The 21,676-nt window shown below is 41.0% G+C and overlaps 1 protein-coding gene across 1 annotated transcript; it reads right to left on the reverse strand.

Annotated features, from left to right (window-relative positions):
- Window positions 1–13,441: 13,441 nt before the first annotated feature.
- Window positions 13,442–21,409, reverse strand: LOC129323707 (fibrinogen-like protein 1-like protein). Its single transcript, XM_054970305.1, has 3 exons — window positions 21,332–21,409; window positions 17,985–18,165; window positions 13,442–14,580 (listed from the first exon to the last, which is right to left on the reverse strand). The coding sequence occupies exons 2-3, from the start codon at window positions 18,154–18,156 to the stop codon at window positions 13,913–13,915; spliced, it is 840 nt and encodes a 279-aa protein (XP_054826280.1). The 5' UTR covers window positions 18,157–18,165; window positions 21,332–21,409; the 3' UTR covers window positions 13,442–13,912.
- Between the last annotated feature and the right edge of the window lie 267 nt (window positions 21,410–21,676).

A 21,676-nucleotide genomic window follows, 5' to 3' on the forward strand; every position in this document is an offset into this window, starting at 1 on the left:
TAACCCTGTTCCTGGTGCCAAAAGGAAGACTCCTTTCTACCCACTTCCTTGACCCACTATAATTCCCAGATCTCTTGAGTCTATGCAGAGATAGTGCTGTCTTTCCCACTTTAGTCCAAGGACTAAAAGTGCTTCATGAATGTACTGATTTCTCTTTAAGGGTACACCTTCCCTTCCTTCCTCACACAGAGGACTCTCTGGCTGACCCTCTCTGGTCAGAAGTCAGACTCCAACTCCATTCTTTTGTTTACTCCAACTGTCAACCCCTCAACATTCCATCCCCAACTGCCATTTCAGGCTAGCCACAAAGGACCTGTCAATCATCCTCCTTACTGTCTGGCAATCTCAGCATTTGAAGCTGAGTCAGTCACAGCTTGTATACATTGACAGTTGAATCAATATTCTTCTTCCAGTTGTGAATCTCCAGAGATGAAACATGCCCAAGACAGTTGAGGAAAGAAAGATTTCAGAGACATTATGTAAAAAGCTGAACATTATATATTCATATTGTTATATAAAATCTTAATTCTCATCCCCAACTACAACCACGTCCAAGCAGCATTTAAATCAGAGGACATGGCAGGACTTCCCACATTTTATAAAAGACTGCTTCAGCATTGGTTAGCCTGGATATAAGGAGAAAGAGGAGCCTTGATGGAACAGACCAAGAGTTCATGAAGTACAACATCCTCTTTTTAACAGCGACCATCCTATTATTTCTAGGAAATCCATAAACAGGGCATGGACAACATTCCTAATTCCTAATATTTAGAAGTATGCTGCAATGGAACATGAATGTTTCATTTAGCTACGATGGCTACTAGATCTATCCTTAAAGCCATCTAAGCAAATGGTGGGCACACTTCTCATGGTACCACAGTCCACAATTTAGTTGTAGATTGTGTGAAGAAGAACTTTCTTTTGTCATTCATTCATTATAGTCCTCAATCCACCATGGTTGTTGGCCAATATATAAAAATGTATTTCTAGTATTTGTTTAAGTGTGGTTTGGTTAAATGAGACTCTGTCATTGGCAATGCCATTGTTTCAACTGTGACAAAGGGCAATGAGCTCACATTAAAAATTATATAGGATATATTTGACTATGCTCAGGTGGAGGTGGAGATTACAAGCCAGGCATAGCTTCTTTTTGCCATTGTGCATGTGTGTCGTTTGTTAGCTTTGCAAACATCTTCTGTCAGTCTGCTTCCATGATAAATGGCTAAATAAGCAGTAAAAATTCCCACCATCTAAGTGTAATTTCTTGTTAAGTCAACATGTTACATCATGATTAGCAGGTTGTTCTGTTTACATGATCAGCCTATTGGGAGCACTCCCATCATAAATTCTCTGGGAGTCAGTAACTTAGCTATCTACATTCCTTTCCACTCAGAATCATAGCAAGAAAATTGCCTATAGGAAATTTTTTGTGCTTGATTCAAGAGACTAACTGCCAAACTACTTGATTAGTGAAATCACAAGGTTCAGTTCTTGTTTAAATATACCACTTTGAGTGATTTCTTGTTTTTAAAATGAGCATGTAGGAACTAGGGTCTCACAGAAAAGATTAGACTAGACTCCTTTACAGATGCTAGCTTTTCTTAGCTCTTTTCAGATGTTATGTCAACACATACCAGGAAGCCGGCAACTGTGTGTACCAGGAGCATGTTGTTCCTGATACCTGTGATTGTCGCATTGTCTGAATAGGATCACCATTCACCACACAAATTTTGCATGCAAGTACAGCTTTGGTACACACAAACTGACCATTGAATTTTTCAGGTTTCTGGTTCATACATATGGAAACTCTACAAGCATGCAAAATATTTACAGTGCCTAGAGTTGCCAACCTCCAGGTAGGGCATAGGGTTCTCCCAGAATTACAATTGATCTCGATTACAGAGATAGGTTCCCTTGGAGAAAATGGCAGCTTCAGAGAGTGGACTCTATGGTATCACATACCCACTGAGCTCCCTTGCTTTCCCAAACCCACCCTCCCGAGGCTCCACCTAAAATCTCCAAGAATTTCCCAAGCCAGAGATGACACTCCTAATCGTGCCCCTACGGTCACCATTTACCCAGTTCCAGAAAGAGACTTCCCAGCAATGCTCCTGCCCACTGCCCTCGCTCAATGGAGCAGTGGGGGGGGGAATTGGGGGAGTTACCATAGAAATTCCTAGAGCATAATGATGTCACTTCATGAAGTCTCTCCCCCCTCCCCCAAACTCTGAGTTTTTCCTCTTCCCCACTCCTGTATCCTCACAATAACACTGAGAGGTAGCAAAATCAAAAAGAGTCCAGTAGCACCTTTAAGACTACGCAAACAAACAGGAAAGTCTTCCTCCCAAAGACACACAGAAAACAGAGAGCCACCAGGCTCAAGGAAGAACACCAAGGGGCACCAATATGAAAACTTCCGTTATTAATCCCAAATATCCATACAATAATACAATTCAATGTGAATGCAATACAAAATGAATGCAATACAAGGGGCCAATATAAGGCAAGATCAATACATCCGTAACAAGGCTTAAATAAGCCCATATGCCGGCAGTCCGTAAATAAGTCCAACCGGCTAAACCGGGGAAAGGCAGTCAACACAATGCATCTGCCAAACTGAATTGCAGAAAAAAAGGGTGTGGGCGACGAGTTGGGTCGACCTGTTCACTGCTCGTTTCAGAAGTACATTCTTCTTTCTTCAGGCCAAAATCTATGTGAACAAATCACAAAAGGAAAATTTTTTTCACACCTCCCCAAATGTTTCAGCAAACAATATCTTCCCTGTATGAAACTTACTGACAAGGAACCGCTCTGCATCTTCCAGTTCAAATCCTAAGGGTAAGTCTAACGAATCGTTGGGATAAGGGGTCTGAGCCCCTCCCATAATTTATACAAACGCTGTTCCAAATTAATTAAAGTGAAAGTCACCAAATTTCATATAAATTAAAGTGAAAGTCACCGAATCCGACTCTGCTGCAATTTTAATCACGAAAATACAATCAATGCAATCAATGCAATAAATATCTTAAAATGCACTGAGATTGAGACCTTTTTGTTCTTACTACTTGTGAATGCTAACACTATATAAAAGTCCTTGCTGAATAAATGATGGTATCAAAACTATGGTGTGAAGAACGATCATAGAAAAGATGAATAGTCCAGTTCGTTGTTTAAACCACCAGGAGACACTGTGCGGAGGCGAAAAATCCAACGTGCCTCCGCTTGTAATAAAAAACGGTTTGCATTACCAGGTTTGTTAACATTTTCCAGGACCGTAAAGACTAGTTCTCTCTCACTACTATGATGAGTCATAAAGTGCTGGGTGAGGGGAGCCTCCTCGTTCCGAGTCCGTATTTTAGAGAGGTGTTCCTGGATCCTCAAACGGACCGGGCGGGTGGTACATCCTATATACATCAGTTTGCAACTACACTGGATCAGGTAAACCACATTCGACGTGGAGCAGGTTGAAAAGTTTTTAGACTCCAGTGGGTTGTTGTAGACTGGATGAATAATGGTTTTAAGATCTACACAAAGGGAGCAAACATTACAACGGCCACAGGGGAAATGCCCCTGTGGTACATTACTATCAGTGGTCAAAGTTTTCAAATCCGAATGTACCAGGACATCCCTTAGGCTTTTGGTCCTCTTAAAACCGATCTGTGGTGGGGCCTCGCAGCCCGGCACGTCAGCTAGGACATGCCAGTTTCTCCTAATAGCTCCTACAATTCTCCCAGATAGGGGCGAGAAATGTATAGCCCATGTAATTCTCTTTTCAGGTCTATTCTCTCTCACCTTATAGGTAAGTAGGTCTCTCCGGGTGCACCGCTCTGCTCGTAATTTCGCTTGTTCTATAACCTGCTTAGGATAGCCCCGTGATCTAAAGGCTTGACTCATGGTCCTGGCTTCCTTGATGTAATCAAAATAGTTAGTGGCATTCCTTCTAATTCTTAAAAACTGCCCATAAGGTATGTTCCGTTTAAGGGCAGAGCGGTGATGCGACGTGAACTCTAAGTATGCCGCTCTGTCCGTGGGCTTGCGGAAGGGCCTGACGCCCAGTTGGTTGGCTGATCTCTTGAATACCACCACATCCAAAAAATTGACCTGGTCCAAACTACCCTGGTTTGTGAAACGAATGTTGGGGTCCAAGCTGTTAATCCAACTCATCAGTGGTGCAACTGACTCTGCATCTTTAATTATCAAAAAAATGTCATCAATGTATCGTTTCCAACACACAATATGTTTAAAAAAGGGATTCGCATCTTCCGCATAGATATAGCGGTCCTCCAAACTGGCCATATATAGATTTGCTATACTCGGGGCCGCAGAGCAGCCCATGGCCACTCCCTTTGTTTGGTAATAGAACTGGGACTCGAAACGGAAATAGTTATGTTCCATGATCAAGTCCAAAAGATCCAACAGAAAATGGGTGGGTGGAGACCTAGGATGTCTCCGATCCATTACAACTTCAATCACTTGGCGTGCCTCCGAATGTGGTATTGAAGTGTATAGTGACTGTACATCCATGGTCAACAGAAATGAATTGTAAGGTATAGTCAAAGACTCCACAAAATTAATGAAGGAAGTGGTGTCCTTAACATATGATTTAGTTTGGACCACAAAAGGTTGTAGAATATGGTCCAAAAAAATTGCCAAAGGCTCCATGCAGATGGATTGCAAGCCATACGGAATATTATCCCGGACAAAACCACAGCAAACCTCGCCACTGAACTTTGTCACTTCGTACTCACTCACAATTACTTCGAATTTGGTGACAACTTATATCTACAGGTTAATGGCACAGCCATGGGCACACGCATGGCACCACAATATGCTAACATATTCATGGCGGACTTAGAGCAACGCTTCCTCAGCTCCCATCCACTGGAACCACTACTATACTTAAGATTCCTGGATGACATCTTCATCATTTGGACCCATGGGAAGGAAGCCCTTGAGAGATTTCATCAGGACTTCAATAACTTTCACCCTACTATCAACCTAAGCCTGGACCACTCTACACAACAGGTACACTTCCTGGACACCACTGTACAACTACATAATGGACGAATAAATACCACCTTATACCGGAAACCAACAGACCGATACTCATATCTACATGCCTCCAGCTTCCACCCTAAACATACCACTCGGTCTATTGTCTACAGCCAAGCCTTACGTTACAACCGTATCTGCTCCAATGCTCTCGACCGAGACTCACACAAGAGATTTACAACAAGCATTTTTGAGACTACAGTACCCACCAAATGAAGTGAAGAAACAAATCAACAGGGCCAGACTAGTACCCAGAAACAGTCTGCTCAAGGACAAACCTAAAGGAACTAACAACAGAACACCACTGGTTGTCACCTATAGCTCCCAGCTCAAACCCATCCAACGTATCATCAGTGAGCTACAACCCATCCTGGAAAATGATACCTCTCTCTCAGAAGTCCTGGGTGGAAGACCTTTCCTTGCCTACAGACAGCCCCCCAATCTTAAACGACTTCTCACTTACAATCATGAATCGGCCAGCAGAGTCACCAGCACAGGTACCAGGCCCTGCAACAGACCCAGATGCCAGCTCTGCCCCTATATCTACCCAGGGAATACAATTACAGGACCCAATGGCATCAACTACACTGTCTCTGGCTCTTACAGCTGCTCATCCTCCAATCTGATATATGCCCTCATGTGCCAACAATGTCCTTCTGCTCTGTACATTGGACAAACCAGCCAACCTCTACGCAAAAGAATAAATGGACACAAATCTGACATTAGAAATGGAAACGTCCAAAAACCAGTGGGAGAACACTTCAATCTACCAGGACATTCCACCAAAGACTTAAAGGTCGCTGTGGTTCAACAGAAACCTTTCAAAAACAAAATCCAACGGGAGGCTGCTGAATTGGAATTCATATGCAAATTTGACTCTGTCAAGCTGGGACTGAGTAGAGACTATGAATGGTTATCACATTATCACAGGTAACAGATTCTCTTTACAGAGGCGTGATCTGGGGGAGCCCCAGTGACGCCTGGTGTGGGCTTTCGGGGACCACAGTTCTCTTTGTCAGATGCAGCTGGCAGGGAGAGCTGTGGTTATACTACATAGGAATTGGATACTTTCACTGCTACAAACTAATACGGCAAACTGACTGCACACCAAAAGGAGATGTTTACATTTCCAAGCAAAGGAATGTTTTGATTGCCTCCATGCTAATTGCATTCTGTCTCCTTGTGATTTATGTCCCCTTCTTTCCTCTCTCTCTCTCTCTTCCCCCCTCCTCTTCTGTATCTGCCCAGTTTTGATCAGGCATCTGACGAAGAGAACTTGATTCTCGAAAGCTTATGCTACAATAAAATTGGTTAGTCTTAAAGGTGCTACTGGACTCTTTTTGATTTTGCTACTACAGACTAACACGGCTAACTCCTCTGGATCTATGACTGAGAGGTAGGTTAGACTAGTAGACATCAACTGGCCAAAGATCAGCTAGTGAACTTCATGGTGAAACATGGGTTGAACTTAAGTCTCAGGAGACAAAGCCCAGATCTTTAGTCCCTACACAAAATTGCCTCTCACTCACTGACTCATGTAAATCTTCTGCACTGGATTTTCTGTTGCTATCTCCCATAAATTCTTAGTTTCATTTTCATTCCCTGGTCTTCCAGACCAAGAACACTTTGCTTTTTCTGCGTATTGGATAAGAAGACAATTAATTCTCCATCAACATTTCACAAACCACTTACTCAGTGGAACTTTGTGCTCTGTATAGGAGAAGCAAAGCAATACCCAGCCCCATATAGCCTTTGCGTGCATGTGATCTGTTGGTTTTAACGTGATTATTATCTTTACAGCAAGCATTGTGTTCTAAAAGCATCACACACCCAAGCAGATGATATCCTGCCTGATAGGATGTAGTAGTGGCAAACACCGTAAATGAACAATGTTAGCCAAGGACTAGAGAAATAGGGATATTAGACATTGTCCTGCCCAGTAGAAGATGGCCGTACCATTCCCTCTGATGTTTTAAAGCAGGATTACTGCATGACCATTTAGGTGTAGTTTTGAAGACAGTCATTTTGTATCCTCTCAGTCCTTCATGTTATTTATTCAGACATCAGCAAATAAAGACTGGGTATGGGTACTGGGACACTGCTTCAGGTGGTGGAGAGTACCATCAAGTCATAGCTGACTTATGGTGACCCCCTAGTGGGGTTTTCAAGGCAAGAGACTAACAGAAATGGTTTACAATTGCCTGCCTCTGCAACCCTGGTCTTGTTTGAAGGTCTCCCATCCAATTCCAATTACTAACCAAGGTCGACTCAGCTTAGTTTTTGAGGTTTGATGAGATCAGACTTGCCTGGGCTATCCAGGTTAGGATAAGACAACTGGTTAGATTATACCAAATACAGGACAAATATGTGAATGGAAGCATATTCTGGACATTTCTCATATTTTCATATCTTTTAACTCTTTCTAGATCTCCTCTGATACTAATGATTACTATCTGCTCGTACCAGGGATGGCATCTGTCATGCTATGGCATTCCAGTTGGCTACAGTCTGCCTTCCTCCCTTCTGCAAGAAGACAAGGTCTTTTGATTTCAAAAGGTTTTATTAGAAAGACAGCATTCAGGCCCAGATGTCCACATTCCAGGACCAAGCAGATCCTGGCTGAGCAAAGTTTTGTTAGGAATGAGTTACAAAATGAAAGTTGGTGCACTTCAAAGTCTCAGATCCCAGCCCCCCCCCCCCAGAGTTTACATAGCAGGCAGCTTCTCTGTGGGAACGCTGGTTCATCAAGGTCGGCTCAGAAGAAAACAGATAAGGCGCAGCATCCTCTCCCATGGAAATGTACTTGAAGGAACGTAGAGGGGAGAGAGACTAAACAACTACAGAAATTAATATGGCATTACACAGGCTACATTTCCCCAGCATGGCAGATCCTGACAGCATCTGCATACCTGCGGCGAGGCAGCTACCTGGGCCCAGGGCTTCTTTTAGGGCCCACTCCCAACATCACATGCCTTTCCTGCTGCCCACCCACCCCCATTATGATCATGAGGAGTTAACTGCTGCACTATTCAACTTCCCAGCTAAACATGCTGCCTGGCATCACTGGGAAGAGCATGCTGGTGGTTCACAACAGTGTAAGCAACAGTGATTGCATGTGGTGGGAAGGCTCATGAAGAAGGGAGGCAGGTGAGTGGCACATGAGTAGAAGCAGAAAGGGAAGTGCAAGTGGAAATCTTCATGATAAGCACTGGAGGCCCCCCTGGGCACTCTCTGCCCAGGGCCCTCCAAAACATGGAACCAGTCCTGCCGCCTCCTCCTCATGATCACAACAACAACATTCTATTTATATACTGCCCTTCAGGACAACTTAACAACCCACTCAGAACGGTTTACAAAGTATAATATTATTATCCCCACAACAATCACCCTGTGAGGTGGGTGGGGCTGAGAGAGCTCTGGAAGACCTGTAACTGACCCAAAGTCACCCAATTGGCTTCAACTGGAGGAGTGGGGAATCAAACACAGTTCTCCAGATTAGAGTCCTACCACTCTTAACCACTACACCAAAGTGACTCATACAGTAAATTAGGATGGCATGCACTGAATTGCTACAAAAAGCAGAATCTTGATCACATGGAGGGCACCATGTATACACCCTTATGAATAGAGAGGGACTTGCTGCAGACAGTCAGCTGAACATGGAAGCATTGGGGGGACAAAGTTAGCAGGTGCAGGGCTGCTCCCCTTAACTCATGGTTAATGAGTGCACAGACGAAGAGGTTCCTCATGGCTGGTGTCCAGTAATACATGACCAGGAACAGGAGTCTATATTCTAAATATCATAATGTCTATTAGTAAATACTAATTTTAAACTAGCTGGCCCCTGTAGAGATGATGAGGGGAACAAAAACAGACCACCCACAGGAAAATGGGTCACTGTCTGTTCAGATAATTCTCTAGGTAGGCAGAAAAATATTTAGTAAATTAATTTTAAAAATCCTTAAAACTGTCCTGCAAGGAGAGTTGTCAAGCCTATTTTCACTAAATAATATTATTTAGGTCCATATCATGAAAAGCTTCAGGTGTCCTGCAGAAAATAAAGAGGCTTTTAAGACCTGGAGAAAAGAGTGTTTAAATTGGTCTAATGATATAGTTCATAATAAACAATTGATGGGGAAAGTCAATCTGGAAGACAAAATAAAAGGTAAGTTACCCTGTTGGAATACCTGCAAATGAAGCACTTACTTGAAAGTAAAGATTACCAAAAGGCTTTGAATGTACCCCTAACTGAATTTGAATCATTGATAAAAAAGGGCAACAGCAATATAAAAGGTCTTATTTCTATTTTATATAAAATACTGTTAACAAATTCTGAATATAAAATATTACCATATCAAAAGGCCTGGAATAAAGATTGCAATATAGATGTTACAGAGGAAAAGTGGCAAAAATTATGGGGTAACTTCATATTCAACACCAACATAGTGAATATTAAGATGCAATCTATAAAACTTATGATGCGTTGGTACTTAACTCTATCCAAGCTGCAGCATATGAAACATTCGATTTCTCCCCTGCGCTGGAAAGACTGTGGGAGTAGGGGGTCATATTTGCACTGCTGGTGGACTGTGTCCACATTAAGCAGTTCTGGCAAGAAGTGCTTATATATAGTAATAAAATGGCATCATACCACTTACCTCTCCGACCTGAAGTGATCTTACTAAATGATTGGTACGATATTCCTGTCCCTAAAGTAAGGAAATCTTTAATAGCTCAACTATTGGTGGTGGGTAAACTAGTTATTGCTGCAGCTTGGAAGAGCAAACAAAGCCCAACCATTTCTAATTGGCTGTTAAGGGTCTGGGACCAGTTTACCATGGCAAAACTAACAGATTACATTAAACAGTATGAGAGCCCAGACTACAAATCACAGTTCATAGAGCTTTGGTATCTGGTTTTGGAATTCTTGACAACAGACGAATATATCAAAAAAAACTTGTCAAACCTAAAAACTATTTTGATGTCTTGCTCAATTTGTAATGTTTTCTTCAATGTGTTTATATAAGCCTCTAATGTAAGAATAATATGTTCCTATCTGTACTATTGTCAAAGTTATCTGGATGAGTGTTGAGTGACTAGTTGTTTATGTGTTTGTGCGTTGTTTGGTATTGTATTATTCAAAAAATTTAAATATTTTTTTTAAAAAATGAAAAGCTTCAGGTGTCCATTTATGTACATTAAGCCTCTGTTAAAGAGCCAGGTAATTTTTCTCCAGGCCTGTTGCTAGAGAAAGGCAGAATAAGGCATGCATTTTCTCTTTCTAGTACTGTTGTCCTAATAAGAAACAATTTAGGAACTCAAGACGAGACCTGTGGTTGGTGTTGCCAGTTCCTTTGCTGGCAAACTGGAGGGGGATGGGAGGGACCTGGGGAGGATGGAGTATCATGAATGTTATGATGTCACCTCCAGTTGAGCACCCAAAAGTGACATTGTAGCATCTGTGACACTCTAGGAATTCTCCCAAGACAAGGGTGTCATGAACATGACTTCCAGCATTTAACCAGAATGATGTTGATGTCATGGTGTTCAGATAGATGGTGTTCAAAAGCAGGAGTCAGAGTATGGGGGTAGGATGTGATGGACAAACTGATATGTCTACTTGTGATCCATCTAGTCCAGCATCCTCTTCACAAAGGGGCTGAAGGTCTGGAAGGCCAACAAACATGGTGCATATGCCAAGACCTTCTCCTGATGCTGCCTCTTAGCATCAGTATTCAGAGGTTTGCTGCCTCTGTCTATGGAGGTTACCTTTAGCTAGTAGCTGTCAGTGGCCCTATCCTCCATGAATCCAATTCCCTCTTAAAACCATCCAGGCTCATAGTTATCCCTACATCCACAGTCAGTCCATTCCATTATCTGATTACCTTTTGTGTTCAACTAAAGTTACTTTCTACTAACTTGAGACTTATGGCCTTAGTCTGAGGGGTTTTTTTCCCCGTCTCTCATAGGAATGTATTTTTTAACCTTTGATCAATTCTGAATGTTTTAATGTCTGTTAGTAAAATGACAGACTTAACGTCAAGGTGTTCAAACTGAATACACTTTTTAAAACAGGCCCAAACTTATATACTATTTGTTAAAAGCATTTCATACACTGGGATTACCACTCTTTTGTTTGTACATACTAAATTGATTCACTTGGGACTGCTTCCTACAATTTACCAGCTGTGCCCATGCATATTTACTCAAAATTAAATCAGAGTTCAATGTAACTTACTTGCTGGTATGTACCTCCATTTTCATGATCACAAAATGGGTGTGCTGTAGGGATGATGCTAGGAAATGCCTGCCCGATGTGCTCCTTGCAGTTCTACTTCTAATACTAGTAAAGAGTCCAGTTGCACCTTTAAGACCAACCAACTTTACTGTAGCATAAGCTTTCAAGAACCACAGATGGCTAACATGGCTAACTCCTCTGGATCTACTTCTCATACTGGCCCTCCTACAGCTCTTTCCCCACTATATTCCCTTACATTCAAAATAACTCCCTCAACATTAAGGCATATTAATATGAATTCTTAAGCTCTCAAGCAATGCATCCACATGGAGGTTTTTCTGTGTTTTGGATTCCAACCTGAAGTTTTTTCGTTTTTGTTTTAAGTATGACAACATCCATTAATTGTTCTGTTTTCAGGACTTTTCCTGCTTTGCTTCAGTCTTTCCCAAATTTATTTGTTTGTTTACTTCATTTATAGCCTACTTTTCTCCCTAAGGGGGACCCAAGGTAGCATACTGAATTCTCCTCTCCTCCATTTTTTCCTCACAACGAACCCTCTGAGGTAGGTTAGGCTGAGAGTTTATGACTGGCCCAGGGTCACCCAGCAAGGGTCACCCAGCCAGGGTCACCCAGCAAGCTTCCATGGGAGAGTGGGGATTCAAACCTGGTTCTCCCAGATCCAAGAATGCAGTCCAAGTGCATTAGCATACCCTCTGATTGTGAAAGATGGCATTTTTGAAAGTCCTACTCACATCAGTACTATTTCCCTTCTGTCAGCCCCGTGAGGCCACCATTTTCCTTGCTGCACCACTAGAGGGCTTTTACAGGGCTTTTTTAAAAAACAACAACAACAACACTTGCTATAGTGCTATAGTGGCATAACCCTGTAGATTTATAGCAATTATTAGTTCCTTTTAAAGGCTTCAAAAAGTTCTCCAGTTGCACAGCAGAGAAAATAGTAGCTGACAGAGAAAAGCGTGCTGCAAACTCTCATGTGGATAATCCATTGCTAATCTGCATTCACAGCAGCAATAAATACAAAACAGAGAATAATTGACATGTGGATGCAGTCATAGTCTCTCTTCTCAAACATATGTTGCCATTAAAGAAATACACATCCTAGTCCTATTATGCATTGTATTCATGTCCTGTGCTTCTCTTTAGTTATTCATAAAATCCTCATGGGTGCTTTGCATAGAGGAAGGCAATATTCTTCATGATCTCAATATGCACCTAGCTGACATCTTGTATTCCTGGGCAGGCTAATCTCTGTGGGTCGAATTCCTACTATAAAGAGAATAACCTAAGGTAAGTACCTGCAGAAGCTAGAACAGTAAAAGTGTTACCAGCCCCTGCAAGAAAACTAGATATTGAATATTGCTGTGAAATAAATATTCATATTTCCAGAGCTTTGTCTCCATTAAATAGATAATTTATCATTACAGAGTCAGTGATAGCCAATTTAGTATAGTGGTTAGAGTTCCAAGTTAAGGTCAGGGGAACCTGGGTTCAAAACTTCTAAACAGCCATGACAATTATCTGAGATGCTGAGCTCTCGCTCAGCCTGTCCTACTTCACAGGATTGTTTCAAGGATAAAATGTGGCCAGGGAGAAGTATGTATGCTTGCCCCAACTCATTGGACAAAGAGCAGGATAAAAATTTAATGGGTAGTCTGGCTGTATTTTCTTATAAGAAATAAAATCCAAATTGGCAACTCATATATTTCATGAATAATGAATTTCAGAAGGTGAATGTGCCACTTTTCAGAGAATAGATATCCTTATGTCTCATCTATTAATATCTACATTGACAAGTGAAATTTCCCTCCACACAGAAAAGTTTGACACACATTTATGCATGCGGTGGGACAATTTTCTGCGTCCGCTTAAAGAAAAAATCTGCATCAGCTTAAAGAAGAAAAGTGGGGCTATGATTCTCAGATGTTCTAATTGTCTTGCCTCTCTGATCTAGTAAATGGAAGAATAATCTATAATATCCCAGGTTAAATCATGGCAACTCAAACCCTATGACCTCAGGACTATATTTGCACCTTCGTTTTAGGAGATCTAACTTCACATTCAAGAACTGGCATAATTCAGTCATTTTTTGCTTATGTTTATAAAGAATTTCACAATGAAACCATAGCCATTTATCTTTTTAATTACAGGTGTTTGGAAATCACAGGTAAAGTATATGTTCTTACATTAAAAATAGAGAGATTATGTCAGTCCTACATTTCAACCACCTTCTGTGTTAAACATGCTACTGCATTCTCACATGGAGACAGGTGAACTATTTTATTCCTCTTAAGGTTAACACTGGCATACACCAGCTCTCGATCTGGGCTGAAATTCTTTACAGCTGTTTTGAAACAGGTAAGAAAATAAAATCAGACTCCTCTGTGAACTTCTCCTGAATAAGCCAAATTGAAAAGAATGAGATCTGCACTTTAGGCTGCTCAAACTTTTATCTCACTGGGATTTGTGCAAGAGGAATTCTCAGGGTTCTGTATTCTAAATCCTCACACTATACAAACAACATATTAGTGGTTGATTCTTTGGGCTTATCTAAAGTGAAAGAAAGACCTTAAAGTAGTAAGCAACCATTGTGTCTCAGAGGTATCAGTATCTCGAACTTAGGTTGCAATTTTGTCCATTTGGTCTAATTAGGATGGCTGCTAATTTACAGCTGCTAACCTCTGTGCACAATCCCTTCCAACGTATGTGGTTGTCACTGGTTAGAAGGGCTGAGTAACAGTTATCATACCACCAGCCACCAGCATTGTCTAATGCACAGTTTGTATCACTCCTCCGATCATTATCCCGGTCTTGGGAGGAAAACCTCATGTTGTCATGGACACCTGATTCTCCCACTGTGGTCAATGCATCCCCTGCATTCCCTGAATAGTTCCCTAGCCTCAGTGCATATCCATTATCTTCACTATCCACCTTAAAGCTATGGTAGTCAGCATTCTTGGTTTTCCCATTACTGTCAACTATGAGGAACCGCACAGTGAAGGCATTCTGATTGGTTAAGAGGTGTATAAATTCATTGCCAAGCCAGTGGTTTCCCAATAGGTCCCCAAAGCCCCTCTTATAAGCATCCCACGTGTTTGACCAAGGTGCTTTTTGGTTGACTTCATTCTTGTGCAGCACCGTCCAGCCTCCTCCATCATACTCCATGTCACAGTAGACTGCCAGTAACGGAGAGTATTTGGGACGGATGACATACAGGCCATTTTCTTTCCTACCACGGAGAAAAGCAGCCCTGCAGTCTCTTGCCAGATATTCTGAAAAAGGCAAACCCAACTCCATTAGTATTCCACACATATGCTAATAACAATTCAAAGGTCATTCAGCAGAGCTACGACTGTGTACGTGCCACGTTATTGTTTTGTTGTTCCATCTCCCTTCATCCCATTTCTTCCAGTTTTTTTAAAATAACTGTTCACACCACTTCAAGCACTCTCTGACTTATCAAAAAGAGTCCAGTAGCACCTTTAAGACTAACCAATTTTATTGTAGCATAAGCTTTCGAGAATCAAGTTCTCTTCGTCAGATGCCTGACACGGCTAACTCCTCTGCATCTCCGACTTATACCTTTCCTCTCATTTTTTTTTTTTTATATTTGCACGTGCACTGTTTGGATGCTCTGGTGTTATGCTACCTTTGTGCAAAAACTCTCCAAAAAAGAGAAACCAACACTTTGTACCGACCCCTGTTATAGACAAGGTTGATTCAAGGATGCTTAGTGTACAATCCTATGTGCACTTATGTGAGAGTAAACATCACTGAATACGGCGGTACCTACATATGATCATAGATCCAGAGGAATTAGCCATGTTAGTCTGTAATTGCAAAATAGTAGAGTCCAGGAGCACCTTAAAGACTAACCAACTTTATTGTAGCGTAAGCTTTCGAGAACCACAGCTGATGAAGAGAGCTGTGGTTCTCGAAAGCTTATGCTACAATAAAGTTGGTTAGTCTTTAAGGTGCTCCTAGACTCTTTACTATTTTACATCTGATCAGACATGCATAAGAATGCACTGTTAGCATATCTGTAGTAGATAGAAGCAGAGTTCACTTGCCATGGGATTTGCACAGGATGGAATGTGCCATATTGTTCTTGTTCTTTGTTAACTTTTCTCAGCTTAGAAAGCCAGTCTGTCCAGTACCCTGAACTCCCTGAGACTAGCATATATATTTTTATGGTAACAAATCAAGATCAGCCACATAACCTTAATTGTAGTAGTATTTATACTGGACCTGTACACCTTCTGACCCATCACTCTGTTTGGCCAGTTTTAGGCTGGCAGTAAAAATAGAAGGTTCTTCAAGACCCTTGTGGGCTGCCATTGATGGTGGACTCCATTTTTTTCCAATGGATTTTTAAAAGGATTGTTTTAAAAAATCAAGTAATAACACATATTTTATATGAAGAAACTGGATATAAATCAATAAAGTCGTGCATTTAGCTCCATTTTGCATGTGAGCAACTAATGACACAAGATTTTTTTTAAAATGCACATCCATAGTCTGATGAGGTTCATTTATTAAGTTTAACAGGGGCCATACAATCATTATAAAGTTTATCATCATTAGCTGTCCATGCAGATATCCCTTCCTGGATCAAAGGCAAATGGATTTTCTATGCATCTGTACTTGTGCGTGTCTGCTAAATTTCTTTGGAACATCTTTCCAGGCAGCATATTAATATCTCAAGTCTCACTGCCACAATAATCATAGTGCGCCTCAAAATCCATGCCCACAAGCTCCTTATTTTTTTTACTAGACTAACAATAATTATAGAAGCATACAGTAAGATCATATAACATCCTAAAGTTACGTTTGCTACATAGAAAAGAAGATAAAGATGTTTACCTCCTAAAGTAAATGTAGAAACCTCCAATTTTTTGTTGATATTAAATCAAACTTTCACAACTTGTGATTCACCAAGGTGAATGCAGCCCACCAGCTATTGTATGGCGGTCCACCAACACTCATTTAAGAATCTGGTGTCACTGTTTGTTTGTACTGCCAAAATGGGAGGGGAGCATGGCTGACAAGCTACACTTGGCTTTGCAGGTTATAATATAACCTGCATTTTATAAACATCTCATTATTAGCAACTGATGGAAATCCGAATACCTGTAAAAACTACTTCCCAACTAAGCTAACTGGGATGCCTTCTGAACAGGAAAAACTGATGAAACTGGAGACATTTAGTGTTAGAGTCAGACTTAATTAGCAATTTTCACTGATCCTCCCCTCCTGCTACAGACCCCCCCCCCAAGCCTTATGTTGGGGTCCCCTGTGCCCCAGGAGCAGCATTTTGTGGAGAATCAATGAGCTCCTGTGGAAGGGGGAGGCAGGAAAATTCCGTTCAAATTACAGAAAATTTCCTCTGGATCCATTCCATATTGGAGGATAAACAACCAAACATCCTTTAAAAATATCTTTCTAGTGAACAACTTATTCTTACATTCTACAACCTCTGTACTGTTGATTTGTGGACAAATAAGACGCAATGTAAATCTAGAAAGTGGTTTGCCTGTAATTTGTATGTAGTTTCATTAATCAGTTTTCTAAAAAACCATTCTTGCTATCCTGAGCACGTGAGGTATACGCATTTCCCATAATTACCTTAAAAATATTAAGATCATCCATTTCCCTCTTTTTAAAATTTTTTACTTAATTTACAACCTTATTTCCTCCACAGTGGGGACCCAAAGTGGTTTACATCATTCTTTTCTCCTCCATTTTTATCACACAACAAACCTGTGAGGTGGGTTATGCTGAGAGTATGTGAATGGCCCAAGGTCATGCAGTGAGTTTACATGGCAGAGAGGGAATCAAAGCTGGGATGCCCAGAACTAGTCTGTCACTCTAGTGACTATACCATACTGGCCCTTATGTGATCATAGACTACAGAAGAGTTCCCCAATGCCAGTACTTTCCCTGGTGACTGTCAACTTTTCAGGAAGTGGATAGGGTCTTGGTAAGGCAGGTCTTGTTATTGGCTGCTCTCATTCAAATGAAATGGTTCTTTGTGAATGCAAAAGTAGCAGCTGCCATTGGAAGATCAGGAAGCACCCAAATTTGTGGTTTAATTATCCAGGTTTTCCCTCTTTTTATTCCCCTTTCTGTTTCTCCCTTCCTCATCAAGGCTTTCCTTCATTTCTTTTTCTTCCCCTCCTACAATTCTGCAAAGTGGCAGCCATTTCCAGTTTGGCTCTGGCTCATGTGGCAGACATTTTGGAGTGGTGCTTACCCCCTCTCAAAATTCCAAAGGTGCCAGCAGGCTCAAAAAGGTTGGGGATTAGGGTTGCCAGGTCCAGGTTGGGAAATTCCTGGAGATTTGGGGGGTGAAACCTGGAGATAGTGGGGTTTGGGGAGGGAAGGGGCCTCAGAATGATATAATGCCATAGAGTCCACCCTCCACAGCAGCCATTTTCTCCAGGGGAACTGATCTGGGTCACCTGGAGAAGTTCAGATGGATTTATTTAAAAGTATCCCAAATGCCCTCTTTTACTGTTTCATTTTTATTTTTGTTCTTCCTCACTACAAAGGAGTGTGTAATTTTCATAGGCATTTAATGGTGGCTTTTCTTTTTATACCTTACAGTGATGCCACTCTATCATGTTGCCTTTGATTACATTTTCCCATTGCTTCTGTTTCAATGTTTTTCCAGTACCTTCATAAATTTCAGGTTTCTGGGCATTTTTCAAGGTAGAAGCATCCTTATTCGCCAGCATGTGATAGTTGCCTATTTTTGAGAAAAGTTCCTGCTGTGTTAAAGGTGATGAGACAACACCTCCATTAAAGGTGATAAGAGTGCACAAAAAAAGAGCAGAGTAAAGCAGCATCTTTGGAACCTAGAAGAAGAAGGAAAAAAACTCAGCATGAGCACCAAAGATCAACATTGCCCCCTGCCTAAGGAAGTTATGAAAAATCACTTTTTGAATTCTTGCCTTAGAAGAGGCTTTCATGGGTTTTTTTAGGTTTTTTTTAAATCCTGTCTATCTTTTATCATGAATTTCAGGATAGCATGCATAGGATTGCCAAGCATTGATCAGACCCAAACTTATTTAGCTTCAGCAATGATGCTGCATCATGCTCTGGGAGTAGACCGCTGAAATCCAAGAGTTTTTATCCTCTATGAACCTCATACTTTTGCCATCTACAGAAGAGCAATGTTGACAATTTAACAAAGAACCTAACAGACTTTATCATTAATACAAAAATAAATGAATGGAAAAGATCAGAGAAGCTGCTGTTTTGGGGAAAAGTCACGGGCAAACTGAGAATCAGATTAGCAAAGTTATGTGGAGCCATGTGGTGGGATAAAATTTCCTTTTTTTCTTCCAAACTTCCCTAAACAGTTAAAGTAAAAATTAAAGCAATTAAAATGATAAGGAGTATCCAATGACTGTGTAGAGGAGAATGATTTCCCCCTTAATGCCACTGTGGCTAAAGCCCTGATGCGGTACGAATAACTTGATGGAGTCGTTCCATCGGCTACCTATCAGCTACCATGCTCAGTTTAAGGTATTGTTTATCACATACAAAGCTCTTCACAGCCTTGGCTCGGCATACCTACGGGACCTCCTCTCCCCCACCCCATGATCTTCCATGGCAGCTTCGCTCATCTGAACAGGGTCTCCTACAGGTGCCACCCTGCACATGGGCGAAATCAATAGCAGCCTGTACACGGGCTTTCTCTGTGGTCGCCCCTACCCTGTGGAACAGCGTGCCTGAGGAGTTCAGGAGATTCCCTACTCTCCTAGCTTTCCACAAACCATGCAAAACCCATTTATTCAAAAAGGCTCTTTGTATTCTAGGGAGGGGCTCTCAGATACTTCGCTAATGAGTTAAGGACCATAGACTTCACCACCACCACTATGTTGCCTTACTTACTACATGTTTTAAATATGTGCTCCTATGAACTATTTGTACTTCATGTAGTCTAATGTCAGCCCTAGAATTGCTTATGTTCTCTTTCAGCATTTCTTCAATCCTGTATTGAGTCCTTACTAATGTTATGTTTTTGTAAAATTGTGTTTATTTACCCCATGGCATTGTTTATGGAAATGTCCTTGAGTTTCAGTGAGAAAGGCAGACTATTAATGACATAAAATAAATAAAAATAACTGGACAACCATAACATGAGGGCATCAAAGCACAGTTGTAGGCAAAGCTTGTTTTCTAATTCTCCCATGGCAACTTCTTTCCTTTGTTCCTTTAAAACCACTGGAGGTGAATTGACTAGACACAAGGGCAAAGCAGCTCCTGACCTAAAGTGCCGTCCTAAGGAGACCTGTGTGTGTGCATGAAGGTTCTGTCAAATTGCAACCGACTTATGGCAACCCCGTATGGTTTTCAAGGCAAAGGAGGTGCAGAGATTGTGTGCCACTGCCTGCCTCTGTGTAACAATAGTGCTTGATTGAAGCCAATGGGCTCAGAAAAGTGTGGCCCTGCACAGGATGGCAAAATCCTAAGCAGATCTACTCAGTTTATTCAATGAACCTCATTCCCAAAAAGTGTTCTTAGTATTGTAGCCTTCACCTCTTTTATGCTTGCACTTTCAAAAGGACTACATGAGTGCATACGCTGATATGCACTGTCCCTTTCATGTTCTGAAAAAAGTTCTTTTGGAAAGATTTAAGAACAGTTCAAAATGTGCTTAATAATGTATTACTTAGAGGTAATAAGGCACATGCAATAATCACACCAAAAACATGCACTTGCCTATTACAGCAGTGCTAGTCATGATGACCCAGGGCAGCTAGTTTTGTCTTCTTCCAGATAAACGTATAAAACCGACAACACTTGTCTGGAACCACAGAGGGGCACAAAACAATGGCAATGATGACCACTCTGTAAGTCTGTATATAGCCTAAAGTCCTACTAACTGATGTGCATGAATGTGACACAGTGTAGATGAATTGAGACAAAGAAGTCCCCGTCCATTATCTTAAACTCAACTGAAGAAAGTACAGAATTTCTCCGTACATGTTATGCTGAGTATATGCATCATAGTTTAATCCAGTCACTACCACCTTATTCATCTGCCTTTCACTTTCTGCAGTATACATACATATTTAGAGTTGAAGACTACTACCTTTTGAGTACATAGTACAGTATTAATTACTTTAGCAACCACTCAGTAACTTTTTAAAATGAAAGAGGGAACATTTTGGTTGATATGCTTATTTGCATCTCATAGATTTGTAGCTTCTGCTTGAACACTGTTGGGTTGTAGAGAAAAACTAGAAATTCAAATAAAACAGGAGAGAAGAGTTAGTACTCTGGAATGATTGCACTGCCATTAATGCTTAGAGCAAAAGACACATTTAGATATTTGACCATCTGACAGTACACCATTCCATTGCATAGCCTTCAAGTAACCCTTTCATGCAACTTATGCTTTACACATATGTCTGAGTTCAATGGAACTAACTCTTAGGTTAATACTTTTAGGACTGCAAGTTTGCTCCAAAATGCCCAGCTAGTAGCATCAGATTTAGCCTGTTTGTTATTGCGGGTAAATCAGTCATAGGCTACTGCCTAACTTGCCAATGTCCTGGATAACAGTAGTCTCTGTTGAACACTGATAGCTTGATGCAGTTTGTATACAAGCCTGTTTGTAGGTTTGTAATGAACATACTTAACATGTCAACATGGAAGTCTTTTTTAAAAAGTCTCTTATTTTCTCTCCAGGACTAACTTTGGATTGTACAGTTGTCAATGGAGGATTTTACTTCTTTTAATTTTGTACAGTACTCTACCTATGTGAGACATAATTCTATTGATACACATTCGGTGCTCAATATGGCAAGGCTCTGATACTGGGTTTTTGAACTTCAGAGATATATATTTGATATTATTTGGAGCAGCATTTAGCAGTTCTGTATTTTGCTGATTTTAACTATTCGATTCTTTAAGATTTTTTAAAAATAAGCTTTTCCTTCATGTAGCAGAATGTACCAGCTGGGAAATAAAGCAAATCTCTTAAGAAAGAAAATGGAGGTTAGAACTTACCTTGTTTATGACTGCTTCCTAGAGACAAAATTTCATGATCTGAAGAATCTTCCCTCAGATGAAGCAAATGAAATTGATTTTGCTTATATGGCGTTATTTTATACTGGGATGGGCTGGCAAAGCAAATAATTACAATGTTTGCACAGGATAGTATCAGAGGTTTAGCCACATATGAACAGCTTGTAGTCAGGCAGCCCCAGTAGGAAGTAATGCAATCTGAAAGATCCTGGTATTTTGGGATGTGCCCTATAAACTGTAGGTGCCATAAATGACGTCTGTTGGAAGAATGTTTGCCAAGCCGTTATATCTTTGTGCCTTGGCTGTAGTTTAAATGAGCAACCTACA

Source organism: Eublepharis macularius, chromosome 2 (assembly GCF_028583425.1).
Source record: "Eublepharis macularius isolate TG4126 chromosome 2, MPM_Emac_v1.0, whole genome shotgun sequence".
Classification (NCBI taxonomy): domain Eukaryota; kingdom Metazoa; phylum Chordata; class Lepidosauria; order Squamata; family Eublepharidae; genus Eublepharis; species Eublepharis macularius.

What these genes read in the sequence shown, in the direction of transcription:
- LOC129323707 (XM_054970305.1), bottom strand. Translation starts at nt 18,156, where the DNA reads ATGCTGCTTTACTCTGCTCTTTTTTTGTGCACTCTTATCACCTTTAAT. An exon ending in GAAACCTGAAATTTATGAAG is followed by an intron (nt 14,581 to 17,984) that starts GTACTGGAAAAA and finishes TGCCTTTTTCAG; the next exon opens with AATATCTGGCAAGAGACTGC.